This window comes from Cebidichthys violaceus, unplaced genomic scaffold, assembly GCF_023349555.1.
Source record: "Cebidichthys violaceus isolate CVI_PGR_0920_01 unplaced genomic scaffold, fCebVio1.0.p SCAF_1, whole genome shotgun sequence".
Taxonomy (NCBI): domain Eukaryota; kingdom Metazoa; phylum Chordata; class Actinopteri; order Perciformes; family Stichaeidae; genus Cebidichthys; species Cebidichthys violaceus.
The window spans coordinates 17,778,599-17,801,610 of NW_027176262.1; the positions used below are offsets into that span (position 1 = coordinate 17,778,599).

General features: G+C 39.5%; 1 protein-coding gene across 1 annotated transcript in view; it reads left to right on the forward strand.

Annotated features, from left to right (window-relative positions):
* Window positions 1-23,012, forward strand: part of dnah2 (dynein, axonemal, heavy chain 2) — a 56,009-nt gene that overhangs the window by 12,631 nt on the left and 20,366 nt on the right. The window contains exons 17-44 of the mRNA XM_068712914.1: window positions 92-248; window positions 679-844; window positions 2,689-2,852; window positions 3,132-3,293; window positions 3,762-3,865; window positions 5,413-5,569; window positions 6,256-6,332; window positions 7,061-7,241; window positions 7,413-7,551; window positions 8,159-8,402; window positions 9,745-9,820; window positions 9,915-10,040; window positions 10,750-10,860; window positions 11,159-11,347; window positions 11,755-11,852; window positions 12,096-12,285; window positions 13,084-13,264; window positions 13,426-13,553; window positions 14,279-14,431; window positions 15,349-15,474; window positions 16,203-16,421; window positions 16,813-16,930; window positions 17,790-17,926; window positions 18,479-18,616; window positions 18,771-18,929; window positions 19,142-19,294; window positions 20,339-20,430; window positions 22,238-22,433. Coding sequence (XP_068569015.1) covers window positions 92-248; window positions 679-844; window positions 2,689-2,852; window positions 3,132-3,293; window positions 3,762-3,865; window positions 5,413-5,569; window positions 6,256-6,332; window positions 7,061-7,241; window positions 7,413-7,551; window positions 8,159-8,402; window positions 9,745-9,820; window positions 9,915-10,040; window positions 10,750-10,860; window positions 11,159-11,347; window positions 11,755-11,852; window positions 12,096-12,285; window positions 13,084-13,264; window positions 13,426-13,553; window positions 14,279-14,431; window positions 15,349-15,474; window positions 16,203-16,421; window positions 16,813-16,930; window positions 17,790-17,926; window positions 18,479-18,616; window positions 18,771-18,929; window positions 19,142-19,294; window positions 20,339-20,430; window positions 22,238-22,433 — 4,141 coding nt within the window. The remainder of the gene's footprint in view (window positions 1-91; window positions 249-678; window positions 845-2,688; window positions 2,853-3,131; window positions 3,294-3,761; window positions 3,866-5,412; window positions 5,570-6,255; window positions 6,333-7,060; window positions 7,242-7,412; window positions 7,552-8,158; window positions 8,403-9,744; window positions 9,821-9,914; window positions 10,041-10,749; window positions 10,861-11,158; window positions 11,348-11,754; window positions 11,853-12,095; window positions 12,286-13,083; window positions 13,265-13,425; window positions 13,554-14,278; window positions 14,432-15,348; window positions 15,475-16,202; window positions 16,422-16,812; window positions 16,931-17,789; window positions 17,927-18,478; window positions 18,617-18,770; window positions 18,930-19,141; window positions 19,295-20,338; window positions 20,431-22,237; window positions 22,434-23,012) is intronic.

Consider the following 23,012-nt stretch of genomic DNA (forward strand, 5'->3'; position numbering starts at 1 on the left):
GATGAAGATAAATGGAAGAAGGAAAAGGAGCAGATCATGATCCCTTAAACATTTTAACATTTTTGTTGTGTGTGTTTGTGTGTGAGTTTAGGCTGAGACGACCTCCCCAGACAGTGGCGGAGCTTGGTGAGAGTATGAAGCTCTTGGAGACTCTCCAGGGCGATTTGGCCAAGACAGAGGCTCAGATTCCTCTCATCCATGACCAGTTTGCTATCCTGGACAAATATGAGGTCCCAGTGGAACAGGCTGTAAGCACCTCCCTCATTTATAAACAAATGTACAGTATACACATGTCCAGCGTAAATGGTACAGGAGTGTGTGTGTGTGTGTTTGTGTATAAGCTGTATACCGTATAACAGTGACTTTACCGTTTGCACCCCTGTAATGTCTCTCAGGTTTTGTCTCACAAATACTCAGTTAGTAAAAGAAAGTGTCTTCCATTACTGTTGTAATGTTTTCGGTTTTCTCCCCACTGGCCTCGGCAAGGGTTTGATTGACAGATGGTTTCATCCAATCACCTGCCAAGTGTTTTTTTGGAAGTGCCTGCCCTTTTCCAAACAGGTTCCAATGATGACTTCTCAGATGGTTCTGTGTCACAAACCATCTGGCAGGTCAGGTTAGGGTACTGTATGTCTATACGTACAACAAATACCTTTTTTTTTTTTGTTTCACCAACAGGTGCAGGATATGCGTGAGGTGCTGAATGGGGAGTGGGTGTGCTTCCAGCAGGTGTTGATTGATAGTGGCATCATGCTGCAGAAGCAGAAGGAGAACTTTAGGAACAGTATCATCCCTGAGTTCATGATGAAGATCAAGACCATTGTGCAGGAGTTCAACAGCACAGGTCACACACACACACTCTCTCTCTCTCTCTCGCTCTCTTTCACACACTTATATACATTATCTCCATGGTGTGTGCACGTTAGTGTCGCTCTCTCAGTTTCGTTCTGTCCGTGGGCCATTACTGATCTATAGGTGGCCTATTTAGAACCAATAGCCTGCATTAAATCTGTTCTTGCCCTTGATGATTGATGACTTCACAGCCGCTCCCTTCCACATTAAAAGGGATGTTCCTGACTGGAAGACACACCATTTCCTGCCACATCATGATCTCTCACTCCTCTCCATCTCCTCGGTTCCTTTCCCACCCCTTTTGGCTCCTGTTTTCCTTTTGTTTTGGGGTACTACAATCTTTCCTTTGTTTTTCCTCCTTCACATAGGTGTTATAAGAGTGGCTTATATGAATTAAAACTCCTATCATATTATATGTCATTGTACATAACGATAACAATTTACTCTAGATTTATTGAAAATTCTATCTCTAAAAAGGGTTAATACATTTAATAACAGGAGACAGGGAGGCAAAAACGTGTTCGAGGATCAAGGAGCGAGGCCAACACGCCCCCTCTTTGTTCATCAGTTATGTGATTGGACAGTGATAACTGTGTGTCTTTATTAGTTATTAGTATTATTAGTTACTATTATTAAGTACAGTGATCATGTGAACAGACACAAACTTCAAAAGTTTCTCCAGCTGTTAAAGCCGACTGACAGCTGATCCAGCTGTGATCAGATCATCCCTCATCAGAAACAGACGTTGCTTCACGTGGTGCAAATGAGGAAAGGACCTCTCATTTCTCTTAAAACATATTTCCTCTTTTCCTCTCTCCTCGCATGGTTTCCTTGCGTCTTCATGCATCCCTGGTGGTAGGGACGGGGATGCAATTAGGAGACTGGGGATGTACCAAACACAGGTGCACAAAGACAGGAAGTCAAACAAACACAGGACACAAGAGGCAGGGAACTTCAAAATAAAACAGGAAACAAACTAAAGCAAAAACAATCCAAAACCAAGATCATAACAGATATAGTATTGCCGATAGATACCTTGTAAATAAATCTTGGTTAATGGTCTAATGGTTAACAAATCTCTAGTTTCTCAAGGCTTATACCACCCAAGTGTGTTTGTTTCACATATTCTTTGTGCTGGCTCTATGGCTGAGCTGTCAGTTGGCCTTCCATGGTTTGTATGATGATTTCACAATAAATATGCAAATCTTCTTGCTGAGGCTAAGAAACAGTATGCATTACATAATATGTGCACTTAGTTTTTGAGCTTTTATGTGTGGTAGGGCTGTCAGTGAATATTCTAAATCTGAATATTTATTTTTAATAGTAAAATCAGATATTCAAATCTGAAAAATAATTTTTTTTTGTGAAAAAACGTTCACTTGCACTTTTAAACAGAAAATGAAATGTTTTATATTGTGAAATTTACTGGAAATGACAAACAATATAGTCAAGAGCATGGAGGAAACTGGTTCATACTTGCTCCCTGGCAATCTCCCTCGAGCCAGCTGCCACCTCATTTATTTTTGTAGTGAAATGATGTTATATAGATATAGAACTACATAGAACGCCTTATTTCAACGTCAGCAATCAGCTGTTCCTCATCCTTTGCGGACAGCACGCTAATGAATAGAAACAGGGCATCTGACAAGAAGTTCACCTCAAAACAGTGCTGTGGACAATTCCAATGTGTTTTTTTAAGAATATTCGAACATAATTTTTGGACAGTTTCGACAGTCCTAGTGTGTGGACGTTTGACTGTGGTATGTTTGTCTATTTGTATGCTTTTTTCATGTGTTTTTTTTTTATCTCCCTACATGTTTGCATGTGCATATCCAGGTCCATTTGACAGCGCATTGAGCACTGAGTTGGCCTTAAACGAGATAGTGGGGTATCGCAGCCAACTGGAGACTCTAAAAGAAGAAGAGAGCACCATCTTTCACGGGCTGGGCTTCTTTGAAATAGAGCAGCGCCCATCCAAAAGCATACGGACGCTGGAGAAGGTCTGACACAGCACTGGCTCATAGGCCATACGCTCAAACATAAAGCAGAGAGGGTTGTGGGAATTGTGGTCGTGATAACCTGTCTCAACATGGGTGAATGAATCAAGCCGTTCGTAAACATTACAAGTACTTGATAGTATATAATATTAGGGAATTCAAACCCAGAATGTCGCAAGAAATTTCAAAATAAATAGTTTTTGTCACAGTGATGCAAGACAAATTTAATGATTTAACATTTGTTTGTTCATATGTTTGTTTGTGTCCGTATGTTTTGTACAGGACTTAGACCACTTGCAACAGGTCTGGGAGATCACGCAGGAGTGGAATGCCAATTGGGACATCTGGAAGGTTGGACAACTTTCTACGCTGCAGACGGAGAGCATGGGCAGCACAGCACAGGACTTGTTAAAAAAACTCCACAAAATCCAGAGAGAACTAAAGGTCAGTTCCATCACACATAGTTTTTTGAATAGCTGCAGATTTTGGCGCCATGCTACAGTGTAAGAGTCACAGTTTAGCTATGATATATCACCAGTGTAAGTTTAGGTTTTGTTTCATAAATATAGATTGTTATTAGTTAATGCCAAAACAATATGTAATCAGTGCTGTACAATCCAGAAGCTGGACATTATTCATGGTTTCAGTCGAAAGAACACTGAATTACTTTTTGCAATTCTAATGGATACAAAGTTAGCAAACTCCTTGGGGGCGTCATTTGATATTTTGAGCTTTAGACCCACAGACTCTGCCAAAAATGCATTTTACAGTGACAGCTAAATCTATGGCCTCCCCTTAGGATGCACAAAATAATGTGCTAATATCACAAAAGGTACAGCTGAAATAAAGCCCTCAGCTGCTCTCACATTTACATTACACGGTAGTGAGGACCTGATCTTTGTCTGATTTCAGGATAAGGAGTGGGACATAGTAGATTCCTCCAATGACAAGATTAACCAGTTCAAGCAGATCATCCCTCTCATTGCTGAACTGAGGAACTCAGCCATGAGAGACAGGTATGAAAACCAAAGAGAATATACAATATGTATTTGTCATATAACACTTGTCATTTCAGTATATCTTGGAACTATTGTCCTGCAGTAGTTACCATGTACAAGACATGGCAGGAGCACAAATACAAAATAGCAGTCATGTAGATAAACAGTAGTTAATGCATTAAAGTCCGGAAACTTATCGCTAAGTCCTGTAGTATTAGCTTATTTATGTGGTTTCTTCAGGCTTGTTTCCCCTCATCAATGTCAGTACCTCCCTTCCCAGCGGAGGGAGACCTTTGCTGCATTCTGTCCTCCACCGGGCAAAGTGGTGCCACAAAGAAAACTCTCTTTTTCAAAACCATCATGCTAACAAAGTCAAAACATTCAGAGAAAAAAGCTAAAGGCATCCTGTGTTCAGCACACTGGTCATTATCAAGTAGTTGATGGGGATAGTGAAAAAGAAACATATTGAGAAATATAGCAAGGTTTAAAAGGGTATATTTTGTTTGTGGTTAATATTAGAGATATTTTTCTTGGCAAATTCAGATTTTTGCAGAACTATAATTGACAGCATATACAAAATTTGTTGTAACTTTTTTTAATGCCAAATTAAAATTCAATTGTATATTCGTAATAAAATATTTACTGTTAAATAAATAACTTATTATTATTAAAACTGCACCAAGTTGCAGGACCTTAACTTACTCTCACTCAAAGATCTCTCAAGTAGTTCCCAATGTTTATTAAGGTTGTTCCTTCAAGGCTTACTTTGGACTGGCTGGTGTTACAATTCTTTATGTCTTCTTCACTCACACTGACAAACTTCCTCACCGATGACAGGATGTATGTGTATGTTCATCGGCGCATGTCTAGTTAAGATGATAAAAGTAGCATAACCAAATTACCTACATTGAATGACAGCACTGACTCAAAAGGAAGTCAACAGCCAGAGGGTGATAGTTGTTACAGATTCTGTTCCGTCTCCTCCCTCTCTATTTCACCTTCCATCCCTGTCCTCTTAGTGTTGGTCTGTCAGTCAGTGTGCTAATGTTGCTCTAATGCAGTAAGCAGTTCACAAATATCCTAGTCTTATGTCTTTTTTAAGCACACACTGGACATTGCTTTAGTATGTCACTGATGTCAGTGACATTTATGTCTTTCAGTCAGCAGTAAGAAGAAAAAGAGTAAGAAAGAAGTTGTGCTTCTCTGGATGCTATCAAACCTGTACAAACAATGTGTTTAGAATACTAATGTATTTAAGCAGTATCTAATTAATATGAAAAATAATATGATATCTATCGAGTTGTAGAATAAATAACAAAGCATGTAGGAAGCATGTGTTGGTAGCACCTCAGTTTGCTAAGAGCTAATGCTCTTATGATAGGATGTAATATGTTGTACAAATTCTAAAGCCCTTTGAAGCAAATTTGTGAACTGTGATTTTGCGTTCTATAAATCGAATTGAACTTGTTAGCCTTATCTTTAACTTTACCTTTTTTTCTTCAGCTCACCTACTAGAGAATTTAAGACTAGGACAAACCATATTTTCAATGCCACCTTTCTTTTAGGCACTGGAAGCAGATCTGTGAAGAGCTGCAGTGCTCTTTCGATCATACCAGCACTGATTTCACCCTGGAGAAGATCATATCTCTGGAGCTTGACAAGTATACTGACAAAATCTGTGAGATCTCTGGGGCTGCCAGCAAGGAGCTCTTCATAGAAAAGGTCCAGTCTCTTCTTGTCGTTTAGACTAAGGGCAGTTCTGTAGCTTCTTCTGCCTTTCATGATATATATTAATTCTAACCAGGGTCTCGCCGAGAAAATTGGTGTGAAAAGTTGGAAGTATAGCTAAGCGGCTCTTTTCCACCCTGCTTTCAGGCCTGCTGTTCTTGAGTAGCACTGCCAGCTATGAAACAGAAGTGTCTTCCCCCCTACCTTTGCCAATTTCAATATTGCCCCTAACCCTTCTCCACTTCCTTACTGTGTTACATAAGCGAAGTTTCAGGACCAGATTAATGCACATAGAAGCACAGTGCACAGTTGTTCTATGCCTTTCATTCAATTTGCACTTAGAAACAAGATTAGCTTTCTCAGACGTGTAACCTGTCATTCTTAAACTGAAATGCTCCACGAGGTTTCAGAAAAATACTTCCTCCTTAGTGGTGTTTTGCTGTACCTTTTACTGTTGACATTACATATAAAAAATTACCTGTTACTCTACGGACTTGTTACAGTATATTCTCCATCTCTGATATATGAGGGCAGTAGAACTCAAGCTAAGATTCATGATTTCCTGTCATTGATAATCTAATCATGACAATGTATCCTTACGCTTGTGTAATAGAAAAATATATGTTTTCCTCTGCAAGTGTTCTGTCTGTTAACATTACTCTTTGTGTTTGATAATCAAGGGTCTGGAGGACATTACCAAGACATGGGAGGAAACTTTCCTGTACTTAGAACCTTACAAAGGTCACTATCGGCTGAGGTGAGAAAGCAAGCCTTGATGGCAGAGATGGCTGAAGGGTTCAAGACGTTATAACTGCAACCTTCTTTTATACAGTCTATGGTTGAAACTCACTCCAACTTATAGTCATAGATTTGGGTCGTCATTGTTTCTTATTTACCTGCATCTCTAGATCCCTCTAGAAATGTGACGCTGATGCAGGAATGACGTGTCTGTTAGCAGCAAGTGAGTTTGTTTGTTGTCAGAGACGAGTGAGCAGAGCAGAGTTAATTACGCGTGTGACAGCCTGGTTGGTGAAAGCAAGAATCGGCCATCTGCTGCATATAAAATGAATAGAGGGACACCTCAGGCCCAGTCGTATTAGCAGCCCAAGTCATTGCCACTGATTCGACAAGAGGGGGGAAAGTTACAGTCAGCCACTAGCTCACAGTTAACATATTTGAGGAAGCAGGAAGGGAGAGAGTTGTTCAATAGGGGAGTGAATATTAGAAATACCTTTCAATGTTACGCAGTCAAAATATGTAACAATACAGCCACAAAAATTGCTTCCAAAAACCCTTTTGGCATCGTTTACACAGTAATGATATTGTTTGGTACTGCATTGTATTACACAAAGCTGTACAGGTTTACCAAATAAACTGATAACTTAAATGTTTACTTCATTGATTTTTTTCCACTGTGAAAATGCATCACCATTTCAATCCATTTTAGGCAGCCGTAAGCAGTTTGATTGTCTCTGTCTGTGTCAGGGGCACAGAGGTGGTTTTCCAGGCCCTGGAGGACAACATGTCCATGCTGTCCACAATGAAGGCTTCTCGGTTTGTCAAAGCCTTTGAGAGGGAGGTGGACTGCTGGGAAAGGCAGCTGTCACAGGTGCTGGAAGTCATCGAGATGATCCTCACTGTGCAACGGCAGTGGATCTATCTGGAGGTACGAGAAACACACTCACATACTTTACTATGTTACAGGATTACGCCATTGTAAAACACATCTGTCACAGCTCTCTGGTTTTTGTTTTCTCGTCACAATTAACCTCTTCCCGCTACCATACTGCAATTTTTCTCTGTCGCTCTCCATTTTTCATTTCTTTCATCCCTCTAGAACATTTTCCAAGGAGAAGACATCAGGGAGCAGCTGCCTCGTGAATGCAAAGAGTTTGACATTTTCAGTTCAAGTTGGAAGACCGTCATGGGCCAACTCCACGAGACAAAAAACGCCTTGCAGGGAACACATCACCCCGGTATGACAACATGCACGGTGTTGCTTTAAAGAACATGCTGGTACATTTCTGTACTCGTGTAGAAAAAAAAAATATGTATCAATTTCAAATTTTAATCAAAGTCCTTCTTACACTTGTGTTTTGTTCTTTAATGTTGATATATGTCTTTTCTTCTTGCATTTTAAGTTTTTTACTGTAATGGGTCTACAGCTATTTTGAAATGTTTGTGTGTGAGATGTAATGTTCATAAAAACATATTTGATTAAAGAATAGCTGTATTGAAGTTTGTTGATGATTTTGGTGGGTGTGCCGTACAGGATGCTGTTGCAGTAGTCCAGTCGAGAGGTGATGAAGGCGTGGATGAGTGTTTCAGCGGCAGCGGAGGAGAGGGAGGGGCGGAGACGGGCGGTTTTTGTGATGTGATTGACGTGGCGTTCATAGGAGAGGATTTGATCAAAAATGATACCAAGGTTACGGACATGTGTGTAGGCAGGAACAGTGGTGCCATTGATGCAGAGGGAGAAGTTGTGGTGGGATTTGTTTAGTGATTTGGGGCCGATGATGAGGATTATTATATATATATATATAAAAGATACATTCTTCAAACAGCCTCTCCTCTGTTTATCAGGCTTGCCTGGGAAGCTGTCAGTGATGAGTTCCAAGCTAGAGGAGATCCAGAAGGCCCTGGACATGTACCTGGAGACCAAGAGGCAGATCTTCCCAAGGTTTTACTTCCTGTCAAATGAGGATGTGCTGGAGATCCTTGGCCAGTCACAGAACCCCGAAGCCATTCAACCCCACCTGAAGAAGTGTTTCGACAACATCAAGAGCCTGTGCATTGAAAAGGCAGGGAATGCAAAAATGATCAGGAAATCACAGGTTCAGATGCACTCAGTGGCCAGTGCCGCACTACTACCACTGTGAAAGAGTCATTTAAGGCCAATTAGTCAAGAACATTATACATTACACAAAATATAGGACATTTATCATGCAGGATATACATATTTTGTTTTTGGAAATTAAACAGTTGTCAAGCATATTTGAAATGCTTTAATAATGTCAATGTGGTCTTATTGTAGGCTAAGTATGTCTTTGCAAAATTATGAATTATGAATTAAAAGTACTTTCAACAGGGTTCCCATGCAGCCTGGAAAACAGTTGACCAATTTTCCAGTAATGGAAAACACATGAAGAGAAACAGTCAAATGTTATAGAAAATCTCACGGTGTCCTGGATTTGTGTCCTTATTTCAACGTTCTACTATTTTACTTTTAGCTGAGAATGAACTACAACGTTATCTATCAGATCTCCCCAAAGCAGACAACAGTTATGTTAAGTTATGTTCATGATCATATTAACGTTCAAATGGTAGTTTTAGTTTATATGATGTTTGAACACACTCCGGAGTCATGTCACATTGTGGCACATGCAGGTTGGATGACATCACAACTTAACTGGCCATAACACGAAAAATGTAAGTTACATTATACTTCAAATGTAAATATTAGTCACTGCTGGCTGGTAACTGTGCTAGCTTTTATTATTAATTTTATTTTCTAATTAATTTGTCATAGTTTCTAAGAACGTAAGAGATGATTTCATAGATACGGTTTAGCCATAGACTGCACGTCTTTTAAATCAGACTTCCATTTAGAAATATTAGTGTATGTTTCCATCTGTCATACCACCAAGGTCATCAGTGAAAATGTCCTGGAAAAGTCCTAAAACTGTAGAAAACTGTGGAAACCCTGTTCAAAGTAAATATCAGATCAGGATTTGGGGCAAAACAACATGATCCAGACAGTCCAAGTAGACACATTGCTAAGATAAGATGATTCCACTGTTTTCAATGCAGCTTCATTTGTGCCATCACTTTTTAGTCAGTGTCCTTAAACAAGAGTCAATAAGTTGTGCTCTCCACTGGTACGTTGGACCTGATGATATCAAACCACATCATGTACTGCAGAAACACCTTTTTAAACTGAACCTTGTGCTAAGCGACTAATATTTCTTAGTTTTCCAAAATGTTTAGATGGTAACGTTTATCTGCAAAATCTTGTAAAGGCCACACTGATAAGGTTACAATTTGCTACATGGATTGCCCCATTTCAGCAAGTCAAATTTCTAGGATGAAGTGGCCTCAAAACTTGAACCACAAAACACTGTTTATACAGAATCAATGAGATGTGTATGTATTTTCTAGGGCTCTAGAACAGCCACTGGGATGTTCTCTGCTGATGGGGAGAGTATTGACTTCAGCGACACGGTGACACTGGACAGAACCGTGGAGGTACAGCAGCAATGATTATGATCATGATCAATATACAATATTCAGAGAGTTATGGTGGAGAATGTGAGCCCCATTTTGTTTTGTGTGCATGTAGGTTTGGCTGTGTAAAGTTGAGAAGACCATGCGTGACACACTGAGGATATCTCTGGCCAACTGCCTTGCAGCTCTGAAGAAGTTGACAGACAAATTTGACAAATGGGTCAAAGAGTGGCCGGGACAGGTACGTTTGTGTTTTGTCGTTTCCCATTTTAAAATCATTGTGGTTTTGCATCTTCACCCATCTGACATTCAGACTGACTGACACTGATGCAGTCTTTTAACACATTTCCCAATTATTCATTTTGTTAATGAAAACTAAGACTAAATATGTTCGTCAGCCACGTTTTTTTCCCATGACAAAGACAAGACCATGAAGAGGCGGCAGTGACGTCATTAAATGCAAGTTATGTCAACGTACAAGGTTAGAGATATTATATAATATTGTGTGCACCATTATAGGACTACACCAACAGCACACCAACAGCACACATTGAGCACAGTCAGAGTGAGTCAGAGTAAGAATTACACCACCAGGGCATGGGAGAAAGAAACAAGGTGATATTTTTGCAAGACTAGATTGACTGAAATGTTCAATATCGGTCAAAATCAATTAATTCGGAAAATGTTTTTCTTTGACTAAGAATACTTTTCAACTAAAACGACTGCGAAAACAGGATGAGGTTGACTAAATATGATAAAAACTAACAATGGCATTTGACCCCTGGACTAGGACTAAGACTAAATTAAGAAAAAAATAGGTGACAAAATTAACACTGAGCTCCTCTCTATTCCCATGGTTGTTTACTCAGTTCATGTCATTAGGTTAAAAAAAAGAATATGAACAAAGCTAGAAGTAAAACAAAGTTCAGTGTGTATTCTTCCTATTTTAGATGCTGATCACTGCCAGTCAGATCCAGTGGACAACTGATGTCACTAAATCTCTCATTACCTGCAAGGAGGGAGCTGAAAAGTCCTCTCTTAAGTCCCTAAGGAGGAAACAGGTTGAGTTTTTGTTGCTTAACTAAACTTAACTTGATATTTTGAGTGAACTCACTGTGATAATTTGTAAACTCACCAGTGTGTTCCCATACAGCAAGCTGAAACCTCTGTACCCAGTATGATGATCCTAAGCATGAAACATGTTTTTTTGTGTTATTTTTAAATCATTTTCAATATTTTGTGCAGCCTTCGATTTTTTAACCTTATGTTAAGGCGCCATTTGAAGCCATAATGATGTTAAGATTTCAAAGGCTTCCAATAAACTGTTGAGCCTTTGCTGTGTCTGTCTTTGTCTCTCAGGTCTCCAAGCTTCAACGCTATTCAGAGATCATTCGTGGCAACTTGTCCAAAGACATACGTCTGAAGATTGTATCACTGGTGACGGGGGAGGTTCATGCCCGGGATGTCATTGATAAGCTGGCCAGATCAGAATGCAAGGACATCAATGCCTTCGAATGGCTCTGCCAGCTGCGACTATACTGGGAGAAGGTATGCTATGAGTGATGCAAGTAAGAAGAACAACAGATAGGAGACAGTATGGAGAAAAAGAAGGGCACAACAGGGAACTTTTATCAAGCCATAATTTCAGCAACATTTTTTAATGGTTGTAAAAATGAATTTCACTCTTAAATTTAAAAGCTAAAAGCAAAACTGTGGTAGAACAAATCAGTATAGATTTTGCTATTAATGATTCCGTAGTTTGTTGCATATAAAGGAACACTTTAAAAGACCTCTGCGACACATAAACCCTCACTCTGTTTCATATCGTCAGGATTTCTCCCTCTCCACCTTTTGGCAGCAAGAGATCAGTTTTGCTGAGCTGAGATGAGGGGAGACAAAGAAAACATCCACTCAACTTATCCATTTTCTGGTTTGTTCGTTTGTTCATCAAATAGGATGACTGCATAATCCGACAGACTAACACACATTTCAAGTATGGCTACGAGTACCTGGGCAACTCTGGACGGCTCGTCATCACTCCACTTACTGACAGGTCAGTCAATCAGTGCAATTCCACCACAAATGCATCAACACATCAATCAATCTGTCACGTGTCAGTTAAGCAATTCATTAGAAGTTAATCAAAGTATTTTACTTTTATTTATATTATTTTTTATATTCAGACAACAGTCCCCCCCATTCTCTAGACTGCACTGATGTCAGTATTTTGTATAATTAAATATCAAGTGAATTAGGAGAGTAAATGTCTGTCTGTAAATGCTTGACTCTTTTCCAGATGTTACATGACTCTGACCACAGCACTCCATCTCCATCGGGGGGGCTCTCCTAAAGGCCCAGCTGGTACTGGAAAGACAGAGACAGTGAAGGACTTGGGCAAAACTCTTGGCATGTACGTCATCGTGGTCAACTGCTCCGAAGGGCTAGACTACAAATCTATGGGACGCATGTACTCTGGCCTGGCACAGGTAAGAAATGCTAAAGGGAAAATGATAATAGTGACGACGATGACTGTACTTTGAATCATTATGGAGATGATGATGTCGTCAGCCTAAATAAAACAAGGTAAACAGTATTTTGTGTACCTTTGAGTGATGGCATGTGACTGAATATGCTGTTGTCTGTATGTTAGGGATGGTACTTTTTTACTAACTCGTTATTGAAACACTATTCTCATGCTAGTTAAGATAATTTAAAAAAAAAGTAGTTTAAACTAAAACTGGATTAGTAAGTAGTAAATTGCTGTCTCTCGCTCTGTGTGTGTGTGTGTGTGTGGACCAGTGGTGGAAAAAGTACCTAAACAATTATCAAAACTACAGTGTAAAAATACTGTTAGTATTTGTATCAAAATATACTTGAAGGATCAAAAGTAAAAGTACTTATTATGCAAAAGGTCCCGTTAAAGAAAAAAATTATAATTAGTGATGCATTGATTTCAACTACTTTATATACTGCCGGGTAGCTTGATCCATAATTATACTTGCCCATAATAAAAGTAAAGTATCAAATGGTGCCAAATAGATGTAGTGTATTAAAAAACTAAAAGATTGGCTTCCAACATGTATTGAAGTAGCAGTATAAAGTAGCATAAAATACTTAACTACACGTACTTAAGTACAGTAGTTGAATAAATGTACTTAGTTACATTCCACCACTGGTGTGTTTTTTTCAGCTTGGGAAAGAAATAATCAGTGCAAAACTTGTGTGTTTGGATTTTCTTTTTACTGCATGATTTGTACGTATTTCATTGTGTCCACCCTGGACAGACAGGAGCATGGGGGTGCTTCGATGAGTTCAACAGAATCAACATCGAGGTGTTGTCGGTGGTGGCCCAGCAAATCCTGTCCATCCTGTCCGCCCTCTCAGCTGGACAATCCAAGTTCCATTTTGACGGACAGCAGATATGTCTGGTCCCATCGTGTGGCATCTTTATCACCATGAATCCCGGTAGGTCAACACAAATGTGAAAATGCACACACTACATTTTATGCAAACTATGTTGAGGAAGTAGTTTGGGATATTTTCAGAAGATGTTTTGGTATGTTTTTTTTGTCATGAAAATAAATGCATAAAGGTTTTTTTTCTCGCCATTTGCTTTTTTGCCCTAGGTTACGCTGGTCGTACTGAGCTTCCAGACAACCTCAAGTCCATGTTCAGACCTATCTCCATGGTGGTGCCTGACTCTACCCTTATCGCTGAGATCATACTGTTTGGAGAGGGCTTCAACGATTGCAGGGTACTACGACTCAAGGATATGTTATACTATCATCTTTTATGTGAATAGCTCAGACAGGATTTAATTCAATTAGAAATGCACTGCTTGCCTTTTCATTATGACAAATTCTGTTTGAATTTTCATTATATTAGATTACAATGTGTTTATATAATTTATTCATCAAAGTTTTTAACAGACAATTCTGGTTATTGCACTGTACATGCCATGTCATGTAATATTGTTAGGAAATGTGAGCTTGAGGTGTTGATCTATCTGTTTCACCACTGATTTCAAGCTCCTTTAAGCAGTAAGCCCTGGTCTGGGATCAGTGTCGGGATAGGGTTCAGTGAAGGGTCATGGTGTGAGTGCATCGTGTGTGTGTGTGTGTGTGTGTGCGTGTGTGTGTGTGTGTGTGTGTGTGTGTGTGTGTACAGGTATATCTGTGTAAGAGTGAGTCTTACCACAGACACTCTCTCTTGCTGCAATGCAAGCTGACTGTGTAGTTGAAAACTATGCTTTGGGACATGTCTTTGATGCCCGCTAAAGCAGCAAGTGAGAAGTGATGGATTTATTTACTGCTAAGTCAATCTGACTCATCTCATGTTTGTACTGTAAATTTAAATCCTACTTATGGTGAGATTCACCCTTCTACCTCTGTCCTCCTTCTGTTGTTTCTTCCTTTTCTGTCTCTGTAACTCAGTAGCATAAAGACAGTCTAACTCTGTCTCTGTTTTTCCCCCTCATAGAACCTGGCAAAGAAAGTGTTCACCCTGTACTCCCTGGCAGTGCAGCAGCTGTCTAAACTGGACCACTATGATTTTGGCCTGCGTAGTCTTACCTCCATGCTCCGCTATGCTGGAACGAAGCGGCGATCTTGCCCCAACATTCCCGATGAACAAGTAAGTCTCCTTCTCTCGCGCTCTCTCTCTCTCTCATGTACAACAAACCAATCTACTGGGAACAGGTTATGTTCACTATAATCAATCCTGTTGTTCTTACTGGTGATTAGCAGATCCCTTCCTAATGCACTTCCAATGTAAGTGAGAGGTAACAGTATCTATAGTCCTAATTCAAAGGTTTCTATAAAGCTGATGGGTTAGTCAAATCAAGTGGATATCTCCCGTGTGGCTCGGGCCGCATATTTCTATTTCCAAGCTTAGTTTTGAGAGAGTAGTAACGGAGCCTGACCCAAACCAGTCCGAATTGACCCGAGTCTGATGCAGTCAAAATAATCACTCCGAGCGCCAGAGCACACTCTGGCAAACAAACTGGACCGTTCGTAAATTCAGAGCACTGTTGGAACAAACCGTTCGATTACTCAGAGCTTCACGCTCTTGGAGTAACTGTAGAGTACCAAGCACTGTGAATGTGTGATGAACAGCTGAAATCACACATTCACGCAGACAGTCCTCCATCATTTTGATATATCTTTACACTATATTTTTACTAAAAAGAACTTGAGGCACCACGTTAAGTTGACCAAACACTATTTCTTGACGCTCTACACTGCAGATCAATGAGGAAACGCTGTCTGTGGAAGCACAAAGAGGGAATTTCATTTATACTTACACTTAGACTGTAACTTGCATGGGAATAGCAAGCAGTTGTTATGACATGCATGAGCTTAAATGTGAACCCACACTGTGCTGTCGTCTCTCGTTTTGGCATCCTGTCTAACTATAATGTCAAATGATAGGAAAGCAGCGCCTATAAATTTAACTAAACTAACTACTGTCCTTCCCTTTCAAATAAACTAAACTTTACTAGATAGGGAATGTAGTTGTGAGTGGATCTGCCTTTGTATCTCTGTTCTCAGATCCTGCTAATGGCTATGAAGGACATGAACATCGCTAAGCTGACCTTTACTGACGTGCCACTGTTCAATGGAATCACCCAGGACTTGTTTCCTGATGTGGAAATACCCATTATTGACTATGGCAAGGTAAGTCAGCGGTTGAAATCAGAACCTGCAGAGAGCTAGTGTTTTATTTCGTTTGCTGTATGACAGTGTCCCTTCTCCTTTGATAAACAAATACCAAAAAAGTTTTTATTTCTTACTGTTCAACTGTAGTTCACTTGCCCCAGAATTTGATTTGTCCTGACTGAGAGCTGTCAGCTCTTCTTAATATTAATTGTATTATTAATATATACTTAAAAAGTATTTACCACCACTGAAACTGTTATGCTCAGCAGTTAGACAACATTTAAATGCCACCATTGTCTCTGCATATGCTGTCTCTGTCTTTCTATATGGCTGTCTCTTTGACTTTGCCGGAGAGGGTTGTGTTAGCAAACGTGTGTCTGAATGTCCATGAGCATGAGTCTGAATGTGATTGTAAAGATTGCTGATAAACAAATATATAGAGGACTCTAATTATACAGTTATAAATCATCGCATACATCACATGTTTGTGTGTGCAAAAGATTATCTCATTAGTAGCAAATTTGATGCTACATTATTTTCTTATCTTGTAGTCTGACAGTGCAGTTAAACTGCTGTATGAGCACAGCCACATGTATAACCCAAAATAGACCAACTTAATTCAACTTGACCCTAGTACGTCCTGGTCAAATACATAACAAGTGTTTGTATCTTGACAATGTCACTCAGGGTATCACCATCACTGACTCACGGATCAACACTGATCTTATTCTGTCATTTTATTGCAGTTGAAGGAGGCTATAGAGGTGGAGCTTCGTCGGAGTGGTTTGCAGGTGACTCCTTTTACTGTAACCAAAGTCATCCAACTTTATGAGACCAAAAATTCTCGACACTCCTCCATGCTGGTGGGCAAGACAGGCAGTGCTAAGAGTATTACCTGGAGGACTCTGCAGATGGTCCTCAGTTCCCTGCACCACAAAGGAGAGCTTGGCTTCAACCTGGTCCAGGTGGGTGTGGAAGGAAAATAAAACTAATTTATTGGCTAATACTGTTCCTTTAAACAAAAGGAATGTTCTTGCGTCAGAAAAAGGGGCACTAGTTTATTTCTTCTATCTTCTCATCCCGTTTTCTTCCTCTTATTTACAATTTTTGTATTCTTATTTTTCAGTTACTAAAATCAATTCATGCGTTTGTAGACTCCTTGCTCTAATCAGATCATGATTACACAATTAGCAAAAAAATGTGTGTGCTCCATAAAAAGCTATTGTTTTATGGTGTTCTCATCATTTTAAGCTTTGTAGCTGACAAAAAGACTTCAGTAATTATGATCTGTCACTATATTGCATCTAATAATGCAATAATTTTGTCGTCCATTACTTGGTCCCTGTGGTACAACAGGATTATCCTCTGAACCCCAAGGCAATGAGTCTGGGAGAGCTGTATGGAGAAAATGACCTCTCCACCAATGAGTGGTCTGACGGAGTGCTTCCTTCCCTCATGAGATCAGCCTGTGCAGGTGCTGACACTAAAAACACACTGCTGTGAATAAGTGTACACACACTAAGGACTTATTATTCTTCCTCTGGCCGCATCCCATTTCTAATAGAGTATTCATGCAGGTTTTATTTTGAAAAAATTAAATCTGCCTTTTAAGTAGTATTAGTAAACAGTGAAAAGTGCAGTGTGAAAGGAGCATCTTTGCCATCTTGAAATGTACGAGACTGAGACTACAGCCTTTCACTTTGTAAGCAATAGCTTACATAGACATCACATTGAATATTGTCATCATAAACACATTTTCTTTGTTTCACCACACATACTCATCCTCATGGAGCACAGGAAAGCTTTGTGGTGCTGTTAACGTCCTTTTTTTATCCATCTTACCTAACATTTACTGAATTACAAACAGATATGGGCACTAGACCCACTCTTTGCAATCATTATAACCATCTTTTAAAATTCTTAACAACCAGAAAGTCCAGACAGAAAAATGTGATTACAGGTTACGCTTTCCTGTCTTTGCCAGGCTTTTGGGTTGTAGTATTAAAACTACTGGGGGGAAAAGTTTTGATCTAGCACCCAGCACTGTAGTTCCAAAAATATTTTACTTTGCCATGCAACACACACTCTTGTACATTGTAACTCTTTTAGATTTTTGTGGTCAATATTTTACTGGTTTTCTAAACCAAAAACCAAAAGTGAAAATATTTTGTAATCAAATTGTTTAAATCAAATGGTAAACTGGTTACATAGTAAATCCTGCTGTCTTAAAATTGTGAAAAAAATATAAGTAACAGAGTGAACATTATTCTACCACTATATTTATATGTCCCTTCACCTTTTCTATCTCACTGCATCCCCTCTCCATTCTTCAGACGAGAAACCAATTGAGAAGTGGATTGTGTTTGATGGGCCTGTTGACACACTGTGGATAGAGAGTATGAACTCTGTTATGGATGACAACAAGGTGCTCACGCTCATCAATGGAGAGAGAATCTCCATGCCTGAACAGGTGAGAACAGCACAAGAGAAATTTTTCACAACAGACATTTTGACTTTTCATAGCAGGAAAAGCACACAATACCAGGACCCTGAAACTAAAACAGCTGAATTTAATTCAGCACACTGTTTCTTAAGGTTACAATTTTAGATGTCTTCCATTAAAGATTCTACTAGGAACTAGTTACCAATTTCTAAATGGAAAGAAGTGCAGTTCTCCAAAGGAAACAAACTTGGATGTTTCTTTGACAATGATGTCAGTATGAGTAATGAGTAGAGAGCATAGTAACATGGGAATTTTACTTTTACAATAGCAGTAGTCTGGTGTACTACATCACATTAACACGCTGCTGTATGTATTTTGTACAATTGTTTTGATGTTGTTTGTTTTGTATGTAAACATATTTTTGTTCTGGAAGCACACATAATACACTCTGTGGGAATTTCCCCTTATTTTGTTTATGGTCCTAGATTAAAAAATTAAACAGAATTCAATTATTACCATGTATTTTTGTATCATAGTCAACCATGTACCGTAAAACTTTCACTATTTTTTTTGTCACAGGTGTCTTTGCTGTTTGAAGTGGAGAACCTGGCAATGGCCTCTCCAGCTACAGTTTCTCGCTGTGGTATGGTCTACAACGACTACACTGATCTGGGATGGAAGCCATCAGTTCAGTCCTGGCTGGACAAGCGACCCGAGGTACAATTCATACACTCATAATAACTCATAGTCATATTCTATACATTTTTTAGAGGAACATAAGAAAACCTTTGTGAATGCCTGTTTTATTCCCTTATTTTCTGGTACCCTTTCCGTTCAATCTCCATTTGTTAATCTCTCCATTTCTCCACAGGTTGAAGTGAATCATTTAAAGCGTTTGTTTGAGAAATACATAGAAAGCACACTGAACTTTAAGAAGAGAAACTGTACGGAGCTGACTCCCATCACTGAACTAAATGGAGTAACCTCTCTCTGCCGCCTCTACAACTCCCTGGCTACATCCAGCAATGGGGTAAAACAAATAGAGTACAATCTGTAACCTCCACTGCACATTGTAGTCCTTCTCAATGACAACCATTTTCCAGCACACCTTAAATGTTGATCCTTAATGGTATGTGTTGTTACTGACTTCAGACTTGTGACTGAAATTAAGCAACAATATATAAAAGCATTAAAAAGTAAATCCACATTTCTGACATTATCTAATTTTCTCCCTTTCTCCAGGTGAATACTTTGGACACAGAAAACTTGGGTACGATGGTGGAACTCTGGTTCGTCTTCAGCCTTATCTGGTCCATCTGTGCCTCTGTTGATGAGGATGGACGCAAGAGGATGGACAACTTCATACGGAGGATGGAAGGCACCTTCCCCTTCAAGGTCCTCTTTAGAGCATATTTGTTTACACTCTTATGACAGTCAGTCAAACAGCACGCTCTTTTCACTAGTCTGCTTGCTTAGACCAGTGTTAAGTGTAATGTAGGTTGCAACTGCTGTGGCTAAATGTTATGTTTTGGTGGCTTTGGTAGGCTACGGGGCTATTGCGATATGGAAAGACATGTGAAAGATGTATACTGTGAATCCATGTCTACAGAAATTCAACTACAACAGTTGATATTACAAACACAGTTTGATACCATGACAGTTTAGTTCAATTGTTCCTGAATAAAAACACAATAACCCAGTGGTTCCCACCTTTTTAGAAAGAAAGGTTTTCAGATTACTGCCATCTTTTTTTTCAATGCATTTAGACTTCTGGAATAACTGTCGAACTGAGACAATTACAGAGATGAGCAGCGCCGCATCGCTTGCTGTTTGTATTTGTGTGTGTGTGTGTCTGAGAGAGCGAGGGGAAGATATCGTGGAAGTTAATGTTTCCGTAAGTTATTAATAATAATTTGATTGTCAAAGTTATAAATGAAGCTTCAGGCTATTCTATGAGGCTCTACTTTGTAACATTTTCTTTTGATTCCCATCAGCCGAGCACTTGTCTTGTTTCGTCTCAGAAGCATTGTCTGTTTTTCTTTTCGTCCCTGTTAAATATGGGTCCATTCTATAAACCTACAGAAGATTTGTCTGAATGAACAGGATTGCTATTGTGACAGCAGATTTGTTTACTGTTCCACTGTGAAAAAGATTCTGTCAAAACATTAGTTGTCTGGTGCCCCACACTTTGAGAACTTCTGCAATAACCTGGTTTTCTACAATCATTACACTAATCATTAACACTTTATCAATATGATGTGTAGATGGTTTTAAAATTGCAAGCCTTGTTTCGATTAATGTAAGCATCTTAAATGTACCACAGGCATATTACTAATAAGAGATAATACTGTGTCCACTCCCACTTTCCATCAGCAAACTGAATGGATCTATCTGAGCAGGCACCAACATTCTCTGATCTTTCATTGTAAACTCTTATAGGACACGGTTTATGAGTACTATGTGGACACCAAGAACAAAACCTGGGCTTCTTTTGAAGATAAGCTGCCAAAGGGCTGGCGTTATAATGCCAAGTAAGTAATGTGTTCTTATGTATCTGACATCAGCATATATGTGTCGGAATGTGGATGTTTTCCCCTTTACACTCTCTGACAACAGTTATTTTTACTTTTGAATAAACACTATATGGTATAACCTACCACTAACATCTGCAATGCATCTATGTACAGTTGTGGTCAAAAGTTTACATACACTTGTAAAGAACATAATGTCATGGCTCTCTTGAGTTTCCCCGTTATTTCTACAACTCTGATTTTTCTCTGATAGAGTGATTGGAACTGATACTTCTTTGTCACAAAAAACATTCATGAAGTTTGGTTCTTTCATGACTTTATTATGGGTTAACAGAAAAAGTGATCAAATCTGCTGGGTCAAAAATATACATACAGCAGTGCTAATATTTGGTTACATGTCCCTTGGCCATTTTCACTTCAATTAGGCGCTTTTGGTAGCCATCCACAAGCTTCTGGCAAGCTTCTCGTTGAATCTTTGACCACTCCTCTTGACAGAATTGGTGCAGTTCAGTTAAATTTGATGGCTTTCTGACATGGACTTGTTTCTTCAGCATTGTCCACATGTTCTCAATGGGATTTAAGTCAGGACTTTGGGAAGGCCATTCTAAAACCCTAATTTAGCCATTCCATTACCACTTTTGATGCGTGTTTGGGGTCATTGTCCTGTTGGAACACCCAACTGCGCCCAAGACCCAACCTTCGGGCTGATGATTTTAGGTTATCCTGAAGAATTTGAAGGTAATCCTCCTTCTTCATTATCCCATTTACTCTCTGTAAAGCACCAGTTCCATTGGCAGCAAAACAGCCCCACAGCATAATACTACTACCACCACCGTGCTTGACGGTAGGCATGGTGTTCTTGGGGTTAAAGGCCTCACCTTTTCTTCTTCAAACATATTGCTGGGCATTGTGGCCAAACAGCTCGATTTTTGTTTCGTCTGACCACAGAACTTTCCTCCAGAAGGTCTTATCTTTGTCCATGTGATCAGCAGCAAACTTCAGTCGAGCCTTAAGGTGCCGCTTTTGGAGCAAGGGCTTCCTTCTTGCACGGCAGCCTCTCAGTCCATGGAGATGCAAAACACGCTTGACTGTGGACACTGACACCTGTGTTCCAGCAGCTTCTAATTCTTGGCAGATCTGCTTTTTGGTGGTTCTCGGTTGACTCTTCACCCTCCTGACCAATTTTCTCTCAGCAGCAGGTGATAGCTTGCGTTTTCTTCCTGATCGTGGCAGTGACAAAACAGTGCCATGCACTTTATACTTACAAACAATTGTTTGCACTGTTGCTCTTGGGACCTGCAGCTGCTTTGAAATGGCTCCAAGTGACTTTCCTGACTTGTTCAAGTCAATGATTCGCTTTTTCAGATCCATGCTGAGCTCCTTTGACTTTCCCATTGTAGCGTTTGTGGGCGTTTGTATCCAATGAGCCCTATTTAAATGGCCTCAGAGAAGTCACCAGCTGTAGTCACTCATAATCACTCACAAGAAGTTAAGAGGCCATGCTATGAAGCTCATTTCATTGACACAACTTTCTGAGTCACCAAAATTGCTAATTCATGTTGCTGTATGTATATTTTTGACCCAGCAGATTTTGTCACTTTTTCTGTTAACCCATAATAAAGTCATGAAAGAACCAAACTTCATGAATGTTTTTTGTGACAAAGAAGTATCTATTCCAATCACTCTATCAGAGAAAAATCAGAGTTGTAGAAATAACTGGAAACTCAAGAGAGCCATGACATTATGTTCTTTACAAGTGTATGTAAACTTTTGACCACAACTGTATATCCCTCCTTCCCTCCTGCAGTGCTCCATTCTATAAGATTATGGTTCCTACAGTGGACACAGTTCGCTACAACTTCCTGGTTATGGCTCTGGTGTTGGGTCAGTACCCAGTGCTGCTCACTGGGCCTGTGGGAACTGGTAAAACCTCGGTGGCCCAGAGCATCCTGCAGGGCTTGGATAACAAGTGGGCCGCCCTTACTGTCAACATGTCTTCACAGGTTGGTTCAGGCCTCATTAATGAGAAAGATGACTACCATGATTTATGATCTGAATGTCCTCAATGTCAACTGGACTGCAACACACATGATGTCAAAGGGTGTAATCTATAGATGCCACAAATACATATGGACATGCTAGCGCACACATCTTATGCATCAAGTGTTCTTCATTAATCTTTATCTATGCATTTTTCAGCTTTCTTTTCCTCACACGCTCACTTTAGTTCATCTGCACATCTACAATTTTCAACTCCAGTTTCTGAGTGGTAGACTGTTACCCTTCTTTCTTGTTTTCTCAATCTGTATTATGTACTACAGTTTTTATTTTTCTTCCCCCAATGTCATTCAGAAAATGCATTGATTTAAGCTACACATTTTTGGATGTCACTAAATGCTGTTTCACATATAGCAGTCAGTGGACAGTTTATTCCGGCAATGATTAGATTTAATTTGTTTGCTTCTTTATCTGACAAATTTGCAACAAAATAATCACCAACAAAGTTAATTTTCATCTCCATAATGGAGTGGAGTCCATAATGCCATGAATTCTCAAAACAGAGTTTGTCTTATTCTGAATGT